Here is an 18422-nt window from a genome sequence, read left to right as displayed (position 1 = left end):
AAAATGGCGATAGGCTGGGGAACTTTGACGTCTAAGTTAGCCACCCGTCCAAAGCCATAAGTATATTAGAAACAACTGCATCCTTAATAGCTGTTTTAGCTGAGTTTAAACTTGCACACTGATAAAGGATTGGCGACAAGTGATTGGGAACAGATTAACAAAATACTTGACACACAGCAAAGTATATAAAAAAAACCCCTCACAAAATAAAATCCTGCACTTGCTCATGGAGGCAAATAAATACATTTCTCATCTTAGCTGTGATGTTTCATGAGCAATCAATATTTATAACCTAATCAAAATCTCCCATATTGCGAATTAAACACAGTGTCATTTTCAGATGGGGCCAGTGCCATCACACGCGAGGCCGTGCAAAGCTTCTCCAAGAGAAACGGCAATCAGAGCTCCAGTTCTTCTTGCAGCATTTGACAAAAGAGTTTCCACTTGAGGGGCTCATCTTTAATCATTACAAAAGCACAGAAGTTTAATCCATTTTTGATGTAAGTGCTAATAGCTCTGTGTCCTTGAAGTTCAAAGTGGTCTTCGTGCATGTCACTAATTAGCCAAGCAAGCAGCCAGTCTGCTCCCTCTCATGCTTCTAATTAGATCCTTAACAACAAACAAATGTCGACCTTTCAAATGCTGTGCTACATTTTTCTCTCTTTTTGTTACATAGTTTTGGAGGGCAGAAGATAACCATCCCCTCGGAAAAACCTGCACCATATTTTGACATCTCGTCCAGATATTATTATTATTTTTGAGTGGGGGGTGGGGGTGGCGAGAGAGAAGACAACAATCATAGAGGCTGGGGATTCCAAGGCAACCTGTCAAAATAGTTGACCATGCCAATCAACTGGTCAGCCATTTTGTTTCTTGGAATAGAAGGAAGAAGTCAATGTTTGACAGCAACTTCAACCACTGATTACCTGTTCCCCTTCTGAGCTATTCATTTTCACTTTTTTGTTTTTCTGCCATTAGCCAGCATGACGATTGATGCCACTATATCATAAAGCATTTTGCTGTGTAGCTTCTTCACCTCCAGCAATGGAAGCTGGTGTTTTGCTGGTCATATTCTTATCATGGTGAATTTTTATTGCTAAAAATAGCTACTCACGAAGCCACAATATATAGCATGTGCTCCTTATCTCACACCTGCATTCGAGAGCAGTCTGGACTCCAAGGAGCTCGTCCAATGAATAAAGAGGAGAAAGGAATATTCAGAATACTTATCTTTTGAATGTCTTATCTGATCATGAGTGAGTCACTGAAAACAGTGGGCAGAACAAAGAGGTTACATGATCTTTAACACAAGTTGATAAAGCGAGGAATGAGCTGGTGGTGGCATGTAGCGGAATACAGCATGGTAAAAAGTTGAAGTGGATTTCTGAAAGAAGGTGCCAGGTGAGGCCCAAGGTGCTTCCAAGGAATATCTCCCCAATCAGTGTCTTCACTGGGTTAGAAGGCAGCAGAATAAAGCTAAGTTGATGTGCTCTAGACCTTCACATGGTTGATTACTGCTGCCAGGTACCTGTTTGCCATTACTCTCTATATGATCCCTCATCTGAAACCCAAATACTTCATCTTTCTTTGCCTGCTTTGCTTGCTGTGTTGTAGACAAATATGGGCCCTCCAAGGTAAGTGTCTATGTTAGTTTCACTAAGAGTAGGGCTGCCATATGTCCGGACATAGCCAGAGTTTGGCCCTTGTAAACAGTGCCTGGGAGGAAATTGCTGTAATGTCCGGGAAAATCCAGACATATGGCAACCCACATCCTAAGTGTAGATTTTGGCAAATTTCCTTAAAAATAGCTCAAGTTTTCTTTTTTGTGATTTTGCTCAACAACTTTTGTGTCCAGATTTTTACTTTTTGAAATGCGGCAGCCCTAACTAAGAGAGGCTCTGGACATTCTGTTGCTCATCACGATGAAATTTTGGAACCTGCAACACAGAGGATGTTCTTTATGCTCCAGTGCGAAGTCACAGCCACAAGGATGATGGAGAGAGAACCGAAGAGCAAAGACTGAGGAAGCTGCTGAAAGGGTGGCTGAGGGCAGGTTGCTGCCTTTTTTTATATTGCTATGTAAAATGCCCTTCATGGCAACAGTGCTTTCTATATTCTCTATTTCTCAGGACTGAAATACTTCAAGGGCCACCTGTCTCCATATGAACTAACTCTGAAAACTTCATATATCTGTTGTCCAGCTCTATTCAGAAGCCCAGCGGCCATTCCATTATAAGCAATACAACAACTCATCCTGGGTCAATATAGAATAATTTCCAAATCATTTGCCTTTTTTATCCAAAGGAATGGAATAATCTCTCTTACTTTTTCACTCTCGTTTTAGCAATGAGACTTTTACTGCTACCTTTTTACCACTGGTGGCCAGATTTGCATTAATTGTTTACCACAGCCTGGACAGGCCTTTTATTAATATTAATGAGTGACTGGGAAGAAAGGGACCCTTTATTTTTAGCCTACTCTAATTGTGTAGTAATTATTCATCTACAAAACAAATGAGCCGAACTCCATTGCTATGGCAACTGAAACTCTGGCCTCCCACTGTAACACATTAATAGGCTATTGTTCCTGTTAATTTTAAATTGAGGCCTTTTGTGCAGCTACAGATATGAAAAAGAGGCAAATTAAAATAAAACCGGGACTTAACCTCACATTTAAGTCAGAATGGTCATTGTCTAGGCAGGGTTTTAAGAGAAAAGTCACTTGTTGAAATGCACTGGGGTCCACTAGGTATTATTTATTAGGGGTGTTTAGATATACAGCTTTTCAGCAAAAAGTTCTAAAATGGGTTTACATAGTAAAACAGGGCAACAACTTGAAAACAGTATTTTTTAAAAAAGATCCTGAAGTTTCCCCAATATTTTTATGGTTGGGACGTGATTGGCGCTGTGGTCTAAACCAATGAGCCTAGGGCTTGCCAATCAGAAGGGCGGCAGTTCAAATCCCCGTGACGGGGTGAGCTCCCGTTGCTCGGTCCCTGCTCCTGCCAAGCTAGCAGTTCGAAAGCACGTCAGAGTGCAAGTAGATAAATAGGTACCGCTCCGGTGGGAAGGTAAACGGCGTTTCCGTGCGCTGCTCTGGTTTGCCATAAGCGGCTTAGTCATGCTGGCTGCATGACCCAGAAAAACTGTCTGAGGACAAACGTCGGCTCCCTTGGCCAGTAAAGCGAGATGAGCACCGAAACCCCAGTCGTTCGCAACTGGACTTAACTGTCAGGGGTCCTTTACCTTTAATAGGGTGCTACTCTTTGCTGCGGACAATAAATAAAACCTGAATGTGTGAAGGCACTGTTTGGACCCAGGAACTATCAATGGTCCTGGAAGAAATAAGCAGAAAGGTGACAAATGATGACTCTGCATCGGAAGGGGAGGGGAGATTATTTGTGGCTCTAATATATACCTCTTGCATTGCTGAGCTAATATGAAAAATAGCAGGAAAAAGGTGAGCTCGCACTCATATTCACATGGGCAAGGTTTATGCACAGAGGATTGTGTTCTGCAAGGAAAAGGCATGTTAAACTAACAACTGTGCATGCAAAACTGTTGGGATGTGCAAGGAGTCTTCCAATCTTCATCTTTTTCATTCTTATAGCATCTCTTTGAGGTAAGGCATCCCTATTCTTAGCCTAAGGAAATTGAGACTGAGAGACAGCAGTTTGCCATCTCACAAACCTAGTTATTTGTATCTGACACTCTCTCAGAAAGACTCAGGGCAGCTGTGCTGTGGTTCCCTAGTGGTTTCCAATCTATAAAGTGTAGCCTGCTAAGTTTTAACTTGCATGAGTTCAAACATTACCTTAGTTGATCCCCCAATGTCCTGAGGGATTTGAACCCAAGTCTTTTGAGGTATGGATCCAACACTTGGTCTACCCTGGCTCTCCATCATTGTGCTTCTGCCTATATCTGAAGAAGTGCCTGAATAGCTTTTAGATTGCCAGAGTCCTCCTGGGACTATTATAATGGAAAATGGATAATGATTGCAGGAGAGAGAAAGAGAAGACCTCACTCTTCAGCTTTGTTCCATCAGGGAAAAATTGAGTTACATGAAGTGCCTGTTCCAGGGCTTGCCAAGAGTAGAGTAAAATTCATTCATGGAGCGAAAGAACCTTTTAGAGCCCCCTTTCCTCTGAACACATGATTAGTCTGTTTGGATCACAGGAGTGAAGTGAGGCACCCTGCAAGTCAGAGCGGGTTCCGTGGAAGAGTGTTTGCCCATTGAAAATAATTCCACTGATTGAGAAGACCATTAAAAGTTAGTGACTACATTCATTACAGATTAACTTATACCGTACTTAAGCCTGCTCTCCTGAGTTGGTCACTAATTGCGCTGGAGATGATTTATCAAGTGCCCTGGATTTTCTATTACAAAATAAGTGATTAAAAGCTAATACATTTTACCCACAATAGAATCAAGTAAAATTACTGCAGCCAGAGTCAGAACTTGGCCGCAGCATTCACAGAACTCCTCAGTGTTGCAGGAGGGTGAGTGCTTCACTAAGAAAGAATATCCTGCCCTCGAATGAAGAAAATTAATGGATGGGGTGCAGGTGGACATCCCAGAATAGGCTCACAGGTATCCAACTTCTATAATGGTAGGGGTTTTCCTCCAGTGAGCACCTCCAGAAGCTGAATGGAAATCATTCTGCTTTAAGTTCTTTTTGAAAAATAATGCAGGAAAGCATTACTTGCAGGAAAGTAATTGTCGTATAACAGGGAGGGGCAAATCAGCATCACTAGAATTCTTTCTCTCCCTCTGCCTACTTAAGGGAAGGGAACCTTCAGGGGCCTAGTGATGGCACGTGTTGCAATTTATTTTTCTCTACTGATGTGTCACCCAGGCTCACAATGCCTTGCTGCAACCCTTTTAAAAAGAGGGTTGATTGGCTGATTGAGGAATGGGATCCACGGACAGTTTCCCTGCAGCGTTTAAAGAATTCTCAAACAAGCAGCAATCCTCAATGAAGTTAGCCAAAGCAAACTCCCCATGACACTTTTTCAGGCACAGAATAGAGAAAGGTGCCTTACGCCAACACATTGGCCTATCTAGTTCAGGACTATATACGCTGATTGGTAGAGGTTCTCCGTGGTTTCAGACTGAGGGGGAGCATCTTTTCCCAGTCTTACCTGGGATTTAACCTGGGACCTTCTGCATCCAGAGTATGTGTTCTACTAAAGAGCCACGCTGCACTTTGAGCAAGAGAGGAGCCCCAGTGACAAAGCATCAAGGCAACAAGTGAGTTTGACAGCAGGGCGAGAACACCAGGGCAGCAAAATGTCTCACCTTTTTATCTATCAAAGCACAATTTTTCAAGTAAACAAATTCAATATGTAGCAACAGCAGGCATGCAGGCAGAAAGCCAGCAGGGGTTTGAAAGTTTTCCAGCGTACTACATAAAGAGCCACATCAGGGCCGGACTGACTGGAGCCAGATAGTTGCCTTGAGTGGTAGAAGCCCAAGAGGCAGCACCCAGTGCAGTAGAAAAGCAGCACCGGGAGCTGGCAAGATTTCAGGAAGTAGCTCTTGGACAGCATGAGATCTCCTAAGATTTTGGCGAGACCTTGGCAGAAGCCGGCGCTCTGCAGGTTGCCACCATGCCGCACAAGTAAGGAAGGCTTGAAGGGCAGCGCATTCCCATTATGCCTCAAGTGGAGAAATGGGATGTGCCACCTGAGTCGCATGCATGACTCTCTGTGGGACAGGTAAAGAAGAGGCTGTGTGCAGGCTGAGCTGAGGAGTCTCAATGTCTGGATCAGACCGTGGCATCGGGGGGGGGGGCTTTGGGTTTCTTAGGCACTGGGGGATGTTTAGGGACAAGCCAGGCCAGGATGAAAAGGATCGTCTCCATTTGAACCAGATAGCTGGCACTTAAAAGTTAGCAGACCAGCTTTTAAATGTGGGGAAATTGACAGGAGCTGAGGACCGTCCAGTCTGGGGTGAACCATGCCTAAGGAACCAGGATAATAATTTTTTTTCTGGTGGTCCCAAAGGGGAAAAGTAGAACTAGGCAATGGAAGTGCAGGGGGACGCAAAAGCCATTCAAATATGTCAAAGTGCTATAAGTTATATATGCTAGTTCAAGTGCTTGCTTTTAAAGGAGAGCATAGATACAGTGGTGGAATGAAGAAAACCAATGGACACAGTTATCTCTGGATACAACCTACTATGGGAAGCACAAGGCAGGGAAGGGCATACTAGGTTGTAGTGTTGTTCTTTACATTAAAAGACTCTTTCTAAGCCTTAGCTTACTATTTGGTCTACTGGATAACCCTCCTGCTCTGAACTTATGGACAAATCATTCCAGTCTCATTCTGCTGGCTAGGCAAATAGAAGCATTTATAAGGCTAGGCAAATAGAAGCATTTATAGATGCATCTTCTTTTTACCACACTATAGAGTGAAAATTAGTAGGTGCATTAAGATGCATTAAGATTTTCTCTTTCTATTGCATCAGCTGTCTAGGGCTCCAGTTGTAATTATTGGGTCTTTCAGAGGAGAAAGACATTAGACAAACCACTTGCTATCCCCCAGGTGGTGCTGGTTAACATTCTGACTACATGACTTGGATTAAATGTTATACACTTTTTAGACAGTAATATATATACATTTAAGCATCTAGGGCTTGCTTCAAGGTCTATCCCTTGGACTGTGAAGAAAACACAAGTGGCTATTCAAACTGTTCCAACATGTTGCTACAAGTTTCCCCATCATCATTCTGTGTACACAAACCAACTGTTGCTCCCATCTTTTTTCTTTTTTTATTACTGCAATTTGCAAACAAGAGAGGTGCTTAATGACAAGACTAAATATTTGAAAGTACTGGAATTAAGTGTACGACGTGGATTGCTACTTCCCATGCAATTTTCCGCTTTGCTAACTTTTAGATACGTTACCCATCTAATTTTCCTGCATCACACATTTAACAGTGGGCCCCATTCCTTGTAGTAGATTTGCTGCTTAAGAGACAAGTTATATAATCATACCTCAAGTGCGTAAGATTTACAACTATACTGGCGCAATAAGGGAAGGGGGACACCTTCAATCAATGAAGGGTATGTACTTGTCATCTGGGTCAACAACATTTGGAGAGGGGGGCAGTCTGCGTGTTTTATGATCTGTTAGAACAATATTCTTAACTGCACAATGAAACAATATTTAGCGTACCTTATTTCTTCCAGTAACATATGCTGAGTTAACTGCTTGGATTTAACCGTCTACATTGAGCATGCTTGGTAAATTGAACACACTCCAAACCAGCAGTGCATCTTCAGGCAAGATGTCGAACTGGGTGGGAGGGGAACAGTGATGTACACAATCTACTCTCAGCAGGATATGTGCTGACAAAACAGTAGCAGCCACAAACCAAATGTAATGTGGCATTCAGGACTTGAATTACCAGCTGCCAACCCTACCCACTGCTGCTCATTTGGAAAACAATTTTGAGAAGCTGAGTACAGAAAACTAGGTGCAAAAAAGAAAGAAAGAAAGAAATGAAGGGAGGGAGAAGAAGCAAAAGACGATTTTGCTGGTTTGATGAGGAAGATGATGAGACTTGCCTTGGGACACCTAATATTGACTGTTCATGAAATGTTCAGTAGTGCTTGAGGGGAGGAAAAACCAAAACATTATCCTAAAACTTGGCAATGTGGGAATGAATACAAACAGTGGCAAGTTTGTGGCGTAGCCAAATTTGCACTTTAGGATCTAAAACCAATTCCCTTGTGCCTCTGCATACTCTGACGGTTAGTCATTGTACATACTCTCCAGGACTTAGGTCTCCAATGGACGGCTTTCCTGCTCTGCCGGCCTGGTTTAAGGCTTCCAAAAAGGATTCGGAGCACTAATGCAGAATATTAAGAAGGTTAATGTTCTGTAGGAAGCCTTGAGTGTACAATGCTTGCTGAAATTAAACTTGGCCTCAAATCATAAAGCACTTACATATGAGTAACTCCCATTGGCTTAAGTGGGAACTACTCACAAGTAAGTGTATTTAGAATTAAAAGAAGGGTCACTTTTTTTCTTTTACAACGGTCAATTGACTACCCCCTGCCAGACCACCAAAGGGCCCTTGCAGAATAATAAAATGTCCTGATTGAATTTGGTAGGCCCAAGTTTGGGAGATAATGATCACTGTACTATGCATCCAGGTGTTCAGCATTGCTCTACACAGGTTGACCTACACTTCCAATCAAACCGCGGCTACACTGCAACTGCCATGCTCTTTCGAGCCGACAAGAACCTATAATATCAACTCAACAATGCATGTTCTACAACTACGTCTACTGCTACCGGTTACAACTACGACAAGTGCATGCATTTAGTTCAGTCCCACAGATACATAACACTCTAAGAACAGGCAAGGGGAGATGTGAGATGTTTCACGAACAACAAGTGTTTTGTTTTATTAAGTAAGGGAAAGTAATTTTTAAAAAAACCAAAAGAGAGAAAGTGTACTAAAATAAACAAAAATAAATATATATTTTTAAAAAGAGAGAGAAAGAGAGAGAGAGAGACATTTTTCAAGAGTTGGATATGAGTCGTTTCTTAAACCGTTTCATCTGAACAAGCAAAAAAAACATGCAACCAGCTGCTACTAACAAGAAGCTGGACACAGAGAGAGGATTAATAGGTGTGGACAAACCTTCCTGCTGAGCGTGCTCAGAAGAGTGTTTGAGAGGAGTGCACGTCCCAGTGTAAGAGAGGCCGGAAAGAATGCCTCAGAGACACCCTCTCTCACAGCAGCCCCAACCAAGCAAGAGAGAAAACAACAAGAACATAACTGCTCACACTCACCATCAAGGTCAGTAGCTCATGTTATGAGATTGGTTATAGCTGGCAAGTATAAAGGACAGTAAGGAACTGGTGAACTCAGGATTTCAGAAGTAGGAGCAGGACTCTGGCCAAGGTGGAGGGGAGCAAGAAGGAACTCTGGGGGATCTTTCTGTTTGGGGGTTTTACCACTTCGTTCTTAGTGCAGTCACTCACAAGTGGTCAAGCAAGTAGACTTTGGTGCCTCCCCACGGCCAAGCAACAGAATCACTGGCCATCCCATTTTCCAGCCACGAGGGAAGAAACTAAAGCCACAGAACTATCTGGCTAATGCATTTTACTTGCCAAATTTTATATTCCTTTAAAAAACAAAGCAAAACCCCGAATTAACCCCGCTCCCCAACTTCACCTTTGTGAAACGAAGAAGCAAACAGCATTTTCAGGAAAGGGTGAAATCGGCTCAGTGTACTATTAACGGGGTAGAAGAACAGACATGGTGGTCTTCCACCATCTATCCAAATAAAGCGTGTGAGGGGTGCTCCATGCAGGGGCCTGTATGCATGATGGCCCAATGCAGGAAGAACTGCATGAATCAGGGCACTGGATACACAGAGCTCCCCCAGGGGGGAGGAGAAGGGCACCCACCCACTTCATGGACTGCTGACGAAGCTTGGTTGAGTGTCTGAACTGGGCGGGGCACACTAAATACTGGTGCTTTAAGTATGTCAGAGGAAAAAATCACCTCCAACCATCAATATCTTTCCAGTAAGCTCTGCCCCAATGGCTCCCTTCCCTACAAGTGGATTTTGCCAACAGGCAAAGAGGTTTGTGCATCAAGCTGCCACCTCCATCAAACTGAATGGGGAAGCCTGCCCACGAAATCCATACATGCTTGGAATCGTAACAGAAATGTGGTATTGATAGTGAAACTTGTGCATTGGAAGAGTTTGTTACAAGATGCAGACCATCATGCCAATGTGACCCAGGTCCTGATTCATCAATAACATAATAAGAGGAAAGTGAAATGTTGTCAAGGTGGGTGTAAAGGCTTGGCTTATATGGAGGGTTGCAATGGCCTCAACAATTGCGTGGTTTTAATAACGGTCTGGCTAACGTTTGGCACATGGGCACTGCCCATGACGGTTACCAGGCAGAGCCTCTTTGGTGATAGTCCCACAGCTGCAGAACTCTCTCCCAAAGGAGATAAGATAGGCCCCTTCTACAATGCCATTCAGGGAGGCGGGGTGGTCAATACTTTCTTTTTCCTACCAAAGTTTTAGTTCGTGTTGTGGCCTGCTGGGAGGCTGGTTTCATTTGCTTTCTCTTGGCTTCCCTCAATGCTCTCCAGTTGTAATTACAGAAGTGTTTTCACTGTTGTAACCTGCCTTGGGGGACCTTTCAGGGCTGAAAGGAGGTACATTACATAAATGTTTCTATAAATATGAACGAAGAAACATACAGCCCCAACTCCCAGGCTAATATCGCCCTGTGATCCTCGGATGAAAGGTAGTATAGCAATTTAGTAAAGAAAAAATAAAAATAAAATAGATGTTTCCCCACCAAAATTAAAAGCATAGGCCCTTGCTCCAGGGAGGGGTCATCTGCCTGTGGATTGTAATTAGTAGAGTACCCTTACGGGATGCACAAGAGGCCAGAGTGGGGAGTAAAGACAGAATTCTCTACATCCAACAGCCAGCCTTATGAAGTGTGGTTTAAAGATCCATGAACACACAAATTCTTATGTTATGAACCACCCTGAGACCTAAGAGTATAGGGTAGTATACTATTCTAATAAATAATAATAATTGTGTGTACGGCAGTGCTGAAATCACAGGGCCCAACTACAAACTTCTGCAGGGGTGCAGACCTCCCCCCCCCCCAAATCTGTTCAGCAGTGAGAGATCAATAAATATACACTGAACTGATGTCTTGTGGTTTAGACATTTAACATTCATACATCTTAAGACACAGGTGTGTCTTCGCTTTAGTAGTCACTTAAGTCATCTTGCAAGTGTGATATTGCTCTAATCATCAAAATATTGAAGCCAAATACTTCCATTTGTCATTCCCCCTCTGTAATGAATCAGGCCTGAGTGCCATTAACATGAAGCTGACTCCATTGCTCTTAAATACACTTCACTATCAATGCTATTCCCTTTGATGGAAATGGCTGCAAATGGAATGCTGTCCCTGAGCCGAAGAGGCTTCTTTGTCAATGGAAACCACTTCTGCACATCAACAAACAGTTTCCTTGAGGGAGCACTAGGGTAGATCTGCAAGTGCAGAGATTTTTTCCAAAAACACACAAGAAATATATACAGGGCACCATACTGCTCTTTAAACTTGCCATATATGTTGGTGTTAATTTCAGGGTTAGAATTTTCTTTTTTTCCCTTTTTTTTGGTATCACAAAGTTAATCTGTTCTTTAAAAAAGAAAAAAAATCCAAAAAAATTGAAAACAAAAAACAAAAACAAAAAAACCAACCAAATGATATCAAGCAGAGAAATTGGCTGACACTCAGTTCAGCTGTGATGGGGCACTCTGATTAAAACAGGACAACAGTGAAGATCAGACTTAATCTGGCAGAACCCTTGTCCTTTCTGTGGGAAAACTGATCATCTCTATTTAAAATTAAACTGGAACCAAATGGGCCCAAAGTGTAGGTAAGGGACGAGGGAATCTGTCCATTCTTCCTCAAATAATAAATGGAATCCTTTTCAGAAAAGGATTTTGAAAAAGGAAAGGAAAAAAAAAATCCCTTTGCTATCTTTGAGCAAACCAACCCTTGGACTTTCCCTACATACAACGATAAACTGCTACGGATGAATCCTTTGTAGCCCCGCAAGCAGTGCCAGTTTGCATGGAACGGAGTTCTCCAAACATCCCACTTTGGACCCTAAATAATTCAGTCCCCCCCCCCCCGCCAAAGTCTATTGTGGTGTGTGTCTTGCTGCTTGACAGCACGTTCCCCATCTCTGGCACCATTTATTTTGTGTCGGTTTGAAGAGGCCTATAGCTAATGAGTTTAGAAATTTTCATGTCAAAGAACAAGCTTCATCATGAGAGAGCTGAATAAAACAGTTACCTCCAAGTTGTTTGCTACATGTCTCAACGTGTACAATCTGGCTGGGGAATTTGGGCCCAATCGTGTTGTCTCCAATTGCCCCCACCGCCACCCCCGGTGCAATAACCCAGTTAATATTAGCAAGAACAAACGGCCGGATAAACGCACAAGACAGTACACAGAGATGAGCAAGCAAGATAGATTGGGGAGCAATAAAACCCACTGAAAGCAGCAGTCTACCCTTTGTCCTTGCTTTGTATTTAGGGTTCAGAATGGCTTCAGGCACAACCAAGGTATCAGCCAACAAGCAAATACAGCAAGAGAGAGGCACTGGTAAGTCTTAGCAGCCCACTCATGATTTCACTCAATTATGCCAAAGGGATAATTCACTTTCCCCTAAATTGGAATGCTAGGATATAATAGCGGCTTAACTACTTCCCCTAGCAGGAGGGGCACTGGAGAACAGAGTGGAAGGAAGTGGAGCTTTTTATAGGTGGGCAAACATTTCTCATGAAACTGGAGCCAGAGTTTGCAGCAGGTAACAAAAGATGGAACAATATTCAAGCTCAAAGAGCAAAAAGTATTTTTAAAGGTGTCTGCAAAAGGTTATACCCTTCAGAGAGCCATTCCAATTTATGCCAAGGTGGAACACCCCTGATTTAGGTTGCACTCCCAAAACTGCAACTGACTTCAAACTATGGTGCAATTTAGACATCATGCCATGTCGCCATTTGTGCTAACCCTAGTTTAGAACCAAAACCTTGGTATGAGCTTCCAAACATACTAGCAGACCACAGTTTAGAACAGTTTGTCTGCTGTTGTTTTCTGCCACTCAGCTTCCTAAGTCCATCAAATCACTCTCATCTCTCTTTTGGTACAGCTTCTGGAGGTCAAACAATGGCTATCAATATCACATCAAACCAGAGTTAGCACAAAATCCAGTTTGTAAATCAACTTCCCTCACTGTATCAGATTCTGGTTTGTTGGCCAATTGCAAACTATGGTTTTGTCAATTCAAACATCACACCAGAACCATGCTTAAGCACCCCAACCATATTTTAGTGAGATGTCTGAACTGCAAAGTAACTGGGGAGAACTATTTTTCTAGCATCCAGGTGCAGCTGACCAGACTTGCCACCTAAAAATGGCACGAGAGAAGGCAAGCTGCACTGCTCACCCTATTCTGTATAATACTAGACCTGTTTGCATTGGCCAGATCTGGAGTGCCACCATTTCAAAGGGCAGGAACACGCACTATAGTTCCCTTTTCTCACGAGACAGATGAATAAACAGAACTTACTAAATAGCTGAATGCTAAGCTGATTTGTAGGAGGTTGATCATGGTACCCTCCATAGATCAAAGTTTGATAGAGCATTCCTAAACACCATAATTTGGAATCCTTGCTGATATTAATGGAAATGTGGTTTCTTGCTTTGGATTGGGCCACCACTGAGAGTAACTTACTCACTGCATTTGTCCCAAACATTAAAGTTGGAGATGCAGGTTGCTGCCCTAACAAGTTGAGGAATTAACAGGTGTGTGTATATGTGGGTGTGAGTGTGGTTGCGTTGTTAGCCCAGTGCAAACTGTGGAGAAATGAAAACTTTTGTTGTCCTTGACATTTTCATAAAAGGTCCAGTTGACAGCTCCCAGTAGGGTGGACTTTGTACTGGTGGATCTGCAAAGACCATCTGGTCTTACAGCCTATGCTCTGCTCTGAGTCTTATGGGCTCTGCTTGTAGTATTTGGTTTTGTTTGGTGGGTATCCCCGCACCCCCAGATCACTGTGAGAAAAGTCAGAGAAAGGGATGGACAGCTGCAGCCACATAGAATACCGACAGAGCTTTTACCTGGCCCTGCATTCTGAAGGTATGCCATGTAGCCGCCTCTTCCACGGCCCCCCCTACCTGATCCTCTTGCTGCTGCCACTGCCGCTGCTACTGGTCCGTAGGCTGCTGCCGGAAAACCTGGCCGTGGGGAAAAACAAGAAGGGGTAAGAGGAAAGGTGCAACGGACAGCCAGTGTTTACAACGGCCACAACAAAAGAGGCAGGTTAAGGGCGAGTATGAGCGGGAACAACTGTGTGTGTGTGTGTGTGTGTGTGTGTGTGTATGAGAGAGCATTGACTGCAGAGGAGTTTGGGTGGGTCTTAAGAGTGGAAGCGCTTTGATGCCATTCCCCTTCTCCTGCAAGGTAAAAGTGGCAGCTGCCCATGGAGAAATTCAGAGCAATTCAGCGCAGTTGTGAATGGGCAGCCAGTGGTGCTGCCAAAGCAGAGACCGGCGCCTATATTCCTTCTTATTTTGTGCAAAAATTCAAAATCAACATGTGAGTGGATCTTCCACTGAAGCAGCACAAAATGAAACTCCCGGGTCAAAGCAGAAGGCAGGCGGTGAGCCTTAGGTCCAGTGGTTTGGGCTGGAGGAGAAAAGTGCTTGAAGGGATGCGTGTGGCCGGGGGAGGAAGCAAGCTTCAACTCCTGCCAAGCCCTGCACTCTTTTGCAATGAACATCAAAGCCCCCACCAGGTCCAGCATCAATACACAGCACACACACTTTTTAAAAAGTATTTCTGGAACCCTGCTTAGTGAGGGACACCCTTTTAATCCTCCACAATGCTCTGAATGGAGGCTATGGAAGGGGCACTGTGGGAAACAAAAATGGAAGCTCCCCCAGACACAACTGCCTGGTACTCATCAGAGTGCTGCTGCTGTGTGTCGATGCCACCAGGTAAGGCTACAGGGAGGTCACTGATGTGGGAGGGAGCCCAAAAGGCCCATCATTGTTGAGGGTGCCTCTCATACCTAGAGCTGGTCCAGTGCCCTGCTTAGATGTGAATGAGGAAGACTCCTGAATATGGCTACCCTGAGATAGGTCCACTGAGACAGGGCAGGGCAGAAGGTTGTGAGGAAGGCAATTCTACAGGCCAAGAGTCTGTAAGTGCTGACAGTCAAGTCAAGGATCTGTAGAACAGCAGTTGGGGCTGCATGATAGGGACCAGCCACCATTGAGGAGGAGCTTCTTAAAAGCAATAAGGAGCTGGTAATCAAAGATGCCCCGGGCTGCAGGGACAAGGAGATGCTGGGAGGGTTTTCTGCCCTTTGTCAAATTTTGTCCAGGGATGCTGGTGCAGTCCTCTGAGCTTGGGTTCAGAAACAAGCTCAAATGAGGGGCGAGCTTTTAAAAGCCCTCAATTTTCCCCCTGACTTTAATCAGAATGTGAACTCGCTTCTCTCCTGCCTATTCCTGCCAGCCATCTCAGAACACACTCTCCTCCCTTCCCTACCACTGACAGGGGTGGATCTCAGTAATACAATGCCTTGGGCGAGGCCAAAATTTGACACTGCCCTTGTGCCGCCTTCCCAAAATCTGGTAGGTGAGGTGCCGGGCTTTGGGAAGGAGGCATGAGGATTCTGGCAGGGTCCCAGAGTCCTCCTGTGTCCTTCCCAAAGCTGGGCAAGCACTTAGTAGGCTTTGGAAAGGAGGATGGAAGGCACCCCCTCAGCTTGGCGCCCTGTGTGGGGGAACCGGTCGTGCTGCCCTAAATCCACTTCGGCCACTGAAGTTGTAGCAGCGGCAGCGGCAGCAAAAGTTGCAAGTACATGGAGCGAAGAGAAGAGAGGTTTTCACCCTCTCTCATTACTTCTGTGATCCAGTCGGAGCAGCCTTCTGGGTAAGAAGACACCATAGGAGATGTAGTTGCCTTGCCCCCACAGAATCCATATACCCACCCATATTTGATCTTAAATGAGGGCAGTGGCTCTTCAGAGAACTACATCTGTCACAGTTCCCCATGGGCCGGTAGGTTGTTAGCTAACATGTTGGTCTGCTTTCACTGCTGCTACCATTACTTCAAAATTAAGATCATGAAACTGGGAGCGTGTGGGGAGACCTTTAAAGGAAGGAGAAGGCAGAAAGGCCAATAATTTCTCTGAGCCCTTGGAGTGGCTCAGAAAAATCACCCAAGTTCCTTCCATTTTTTCCCAAAGAACTCAAGTAATTTCTGAGTTAATTTGAGGTGAGCTTTGGAGAACTCTAATTTGTATTGCCAAATTTGGTTGTGATGACAAAAGACAGGAGGCACTCTTGGCCAGTGATTACGCTGCTCATAGTTCCTCATTATGAAGACAACCATATGGAGGCCAGAGGCAAAGAAAATAAAAAGAGGATTCGGAAAGCAGAGGAAAAGATAAGAGAGAGAAAAAGAGATCCAAAGAACTCAGCCAACTACAAGCCTGCTAGCTCTAGTTCTATCACCGTAGCTACATGTATTGCTAACAGGGAAAAGCTGAACAGAAGTGAGAGGCTAAAGTGTCTCTAAACTACTGCAAAATATGAATTAAGAGAGACATACTTGCATTTAAATATGGTAATAGGGCTGTTGAAGGAAAAAAACATTCCAGGTAAATAAATGCAGCTGTCCTCGAAGCCCGTCCCCCATACACAAAACATTTGCTCAAAGAAAAGCTAGGTCCCATTCTCATTAAATGCAGAGGTTAATTGGCATGCTCTTCAATTGTGGTGCTGAAGTGGTTATCAAGGTTGCAGTGGCTGGGCAGGAAAGAAAAGAGAAACTGCTTGCAGAGACTAGACCCAAGCAAGTGCAGAAACTAATTCATTTTCAGTATGTCCACACCTGGCTGCCATGTCAGCTGGGATGGGCATGCGGGTCACCTATCAAGTATACCTGCTTCCACCTATCAAGTACACCAGCTTCCAGAGGCTGCCACACCCCAGATCTAGCGATCATGTTTTCTTATGACACTTGTGTACAACATCAGGCTGAACAATAGAGGGATAGGATGGGTGTCAGCAACAGCAGGAATGGAAGAGGAAAGAAGTTTGTCTGGATGTTTGCTACTGAAAGGCAAAGATGTGTAACAATTTAACAGATTACTTTCTGGACCGAACAACTGGAAGCTAAAGGAAGTTTTCCCTTGTCCCTTCCAACAAATCCTTGGCCAGTCATAGCACCAGCCCCTCAGCTTGCCTATACAACAGCTCTGCTTCCTGGTTGCCATGATGCCATTTTGGGGTTGTGTAGTGTAGCCAAAGGTAGATTGGGGTGGGTGGGAGCCTTGATTATTTTTAACAGTGACTCAGATTCTCTGCTCCTCATAGACCTCTGCCTGAGACATTTCATCACCCAAGAGGAGGCACAACACATCCCAAGACTCCTCTATGATACCAGCCTTGGAGTACACCTTTCAGATTGCATTTATAGACTTCTTACTTTTTTTGAATGTTTTCCTCTGAGGATCTGAGAGCAGCAGACATGGGTCTTCCTCTGCTCCCAATACACCTTTCACTTATACCCTGTGAGGTAGGTGAGTAAGATATGGAAACTCTGCCTGAAGTCACTTAGTAAAGTTCATGGTGATTTGAACCCAGGCCTCACTTGTCTATCTATTGCCCTATCCTTGCCTTTACACACTGCTTTGTACACACTTGCACACCTAAGAATACAGCTGCTCCAAACGTGTTGCACACTTCCTTGTGCAGTTCTTACTACGAGACAAACTGTTTTTATGAAAGTAGATAGCACCCACTTCACTACAGAACGCTTCTTTCAATTATTATTTCCTAGTGTGATACCATCACCTGCAACTTGCAACTCCAAGGAGTTCAAATCTTGAGGTGTAGTGAATGGGTACTGCCCGTAGCAGCTGTATCTGCACTCCCACCAAATAATTAAGCTTTAGATGCTCTCCAAATAAGCAGTGTAGCTGTTGGTATTTGTGGCACTCTGAAACCATCATCAAAGCTTAATATGAAATATGGTGCTAGCCTTCCAAAATCATGGAGTGCTTGGCTGGATAGCGCATTTATTAAATGCTGCCTAAGAACCAGGAAAGCATCGTGCTTTTAATAGAATGGCAAGGCACAATATGGTTCTTCCAGATATGAAGGTTCTTCCAGATGTTTCGGATCACAACTCCTCTCATCCTGTGAGCTGCCCGGCTCCGTTCAAGGTGTACTAGGGTACAAAGCTCTAAATAACCTGGGACCAAAGTACCATCCATTTCAAAATTTCCAGGGGGGGGGGAGGTCCTGCTTGTGGTCTCATCAATAGGAATAGCATGAGGGACAGGGACACAAGATAAGGCACTCTTAGTGGAGGCACCCCAGCTATGGATCACACTAAGGCGTTTTCTGCATTCAGAAACACATAGAAGACTTTCATTATAATTGTCAATGTTAATCCAGGTTTTTGGCTAATAGCTTTATGGAGTTTTTATACCACAGTTTGCAAGACATTAAAGTTATCTTTCAAATGGTAAAGGTTATTCTTGTGAACCGCCCTGGGTTCACCTTGGGAAGAAAGGAAGGGCTATACATTTGAAACCGTATATAAATCGCTGGCCATTGGGCCATGCTGGGTAGAGTTGATGGGAGTTATAGCACCATGTTGCTCCTCTTGCAGCACAGGCTGGAAGAATATAAATCAGAGCTATAGTTCGGAGATCAGGCTTGAGGGTGGTAGTCAAATGTTTTCCCAAGTCTGGCTTCTTGCCTTTACTTGGGGGAGGAAAGAAACCCTGTGGGCCACCCTCACTTTTCAATAAAATTAAG

At 44.0% G+C, this 18422-nt stretch overlaps 1 protein-coding gene and 1 long non-coding RNA gene across 38 annotated transcripts in view; one reads left to right on the top strand and one right to left on the bottom strand.

Annotated features, from left to right (window-relative positions):
• The window catches only part of MSI2 (musashi RNA binding protein 2), a 416302-nt gene that overhangs the window by 33345 nt on the left and 364535 nt on the right, over positions 1-18422 (bottom strand). For 12 of the 37 annotated variants that reach the window (XM_081843548.1, XM_081843556.1, XM_081843578.1 and 9 more), the window contains 2 exons: positions 16204-16227; positions 13701-13817 (listed from right to left, as the gene is read on the bottom strand). The exons of 5 other annotated variants lie outside the window; for them this stretch is intronic. In XM_081843548.1, coding sequence (XP_081699674.1) covers positions 13701-13817; positions 16204-16227 — 141 coding nt within the window. Of the gene's footprint in view, positions 1-3262; positions 7855-8449; positions 8468-13700; positions 13818-16203; positions 16228-18422 lie in introns of those variants that run through there. 20 more of the 37 variants (XM_081843581.1, XM_081843555.1, XM_081843561.1 and 17 more) reach the window with 5 other exon arrangements.
• The window catches only part of LOC309331462, a 199477-nt gene that overhangs the window by 156577 nt on the left and 24478 nt on the right, over positions 1-18422 (top strand). The window lies entirely within an intron of this gene.

This window comes from Podarcis erhardii (assembly GCF_964252035.2).
Source record: "Podarcis erhardii genome assembly, chromosome: 16".
NCBI lineage: Eukaryota > Metazoa > Chordata > Lepidosauria > Squamata > Lacertidae > Podarcis > Podarcis erhardii.
Note: the sequence above shows the minus strand (reverse complement) of the source record. Positions and strands in the feature narration are given on the sequence as shown.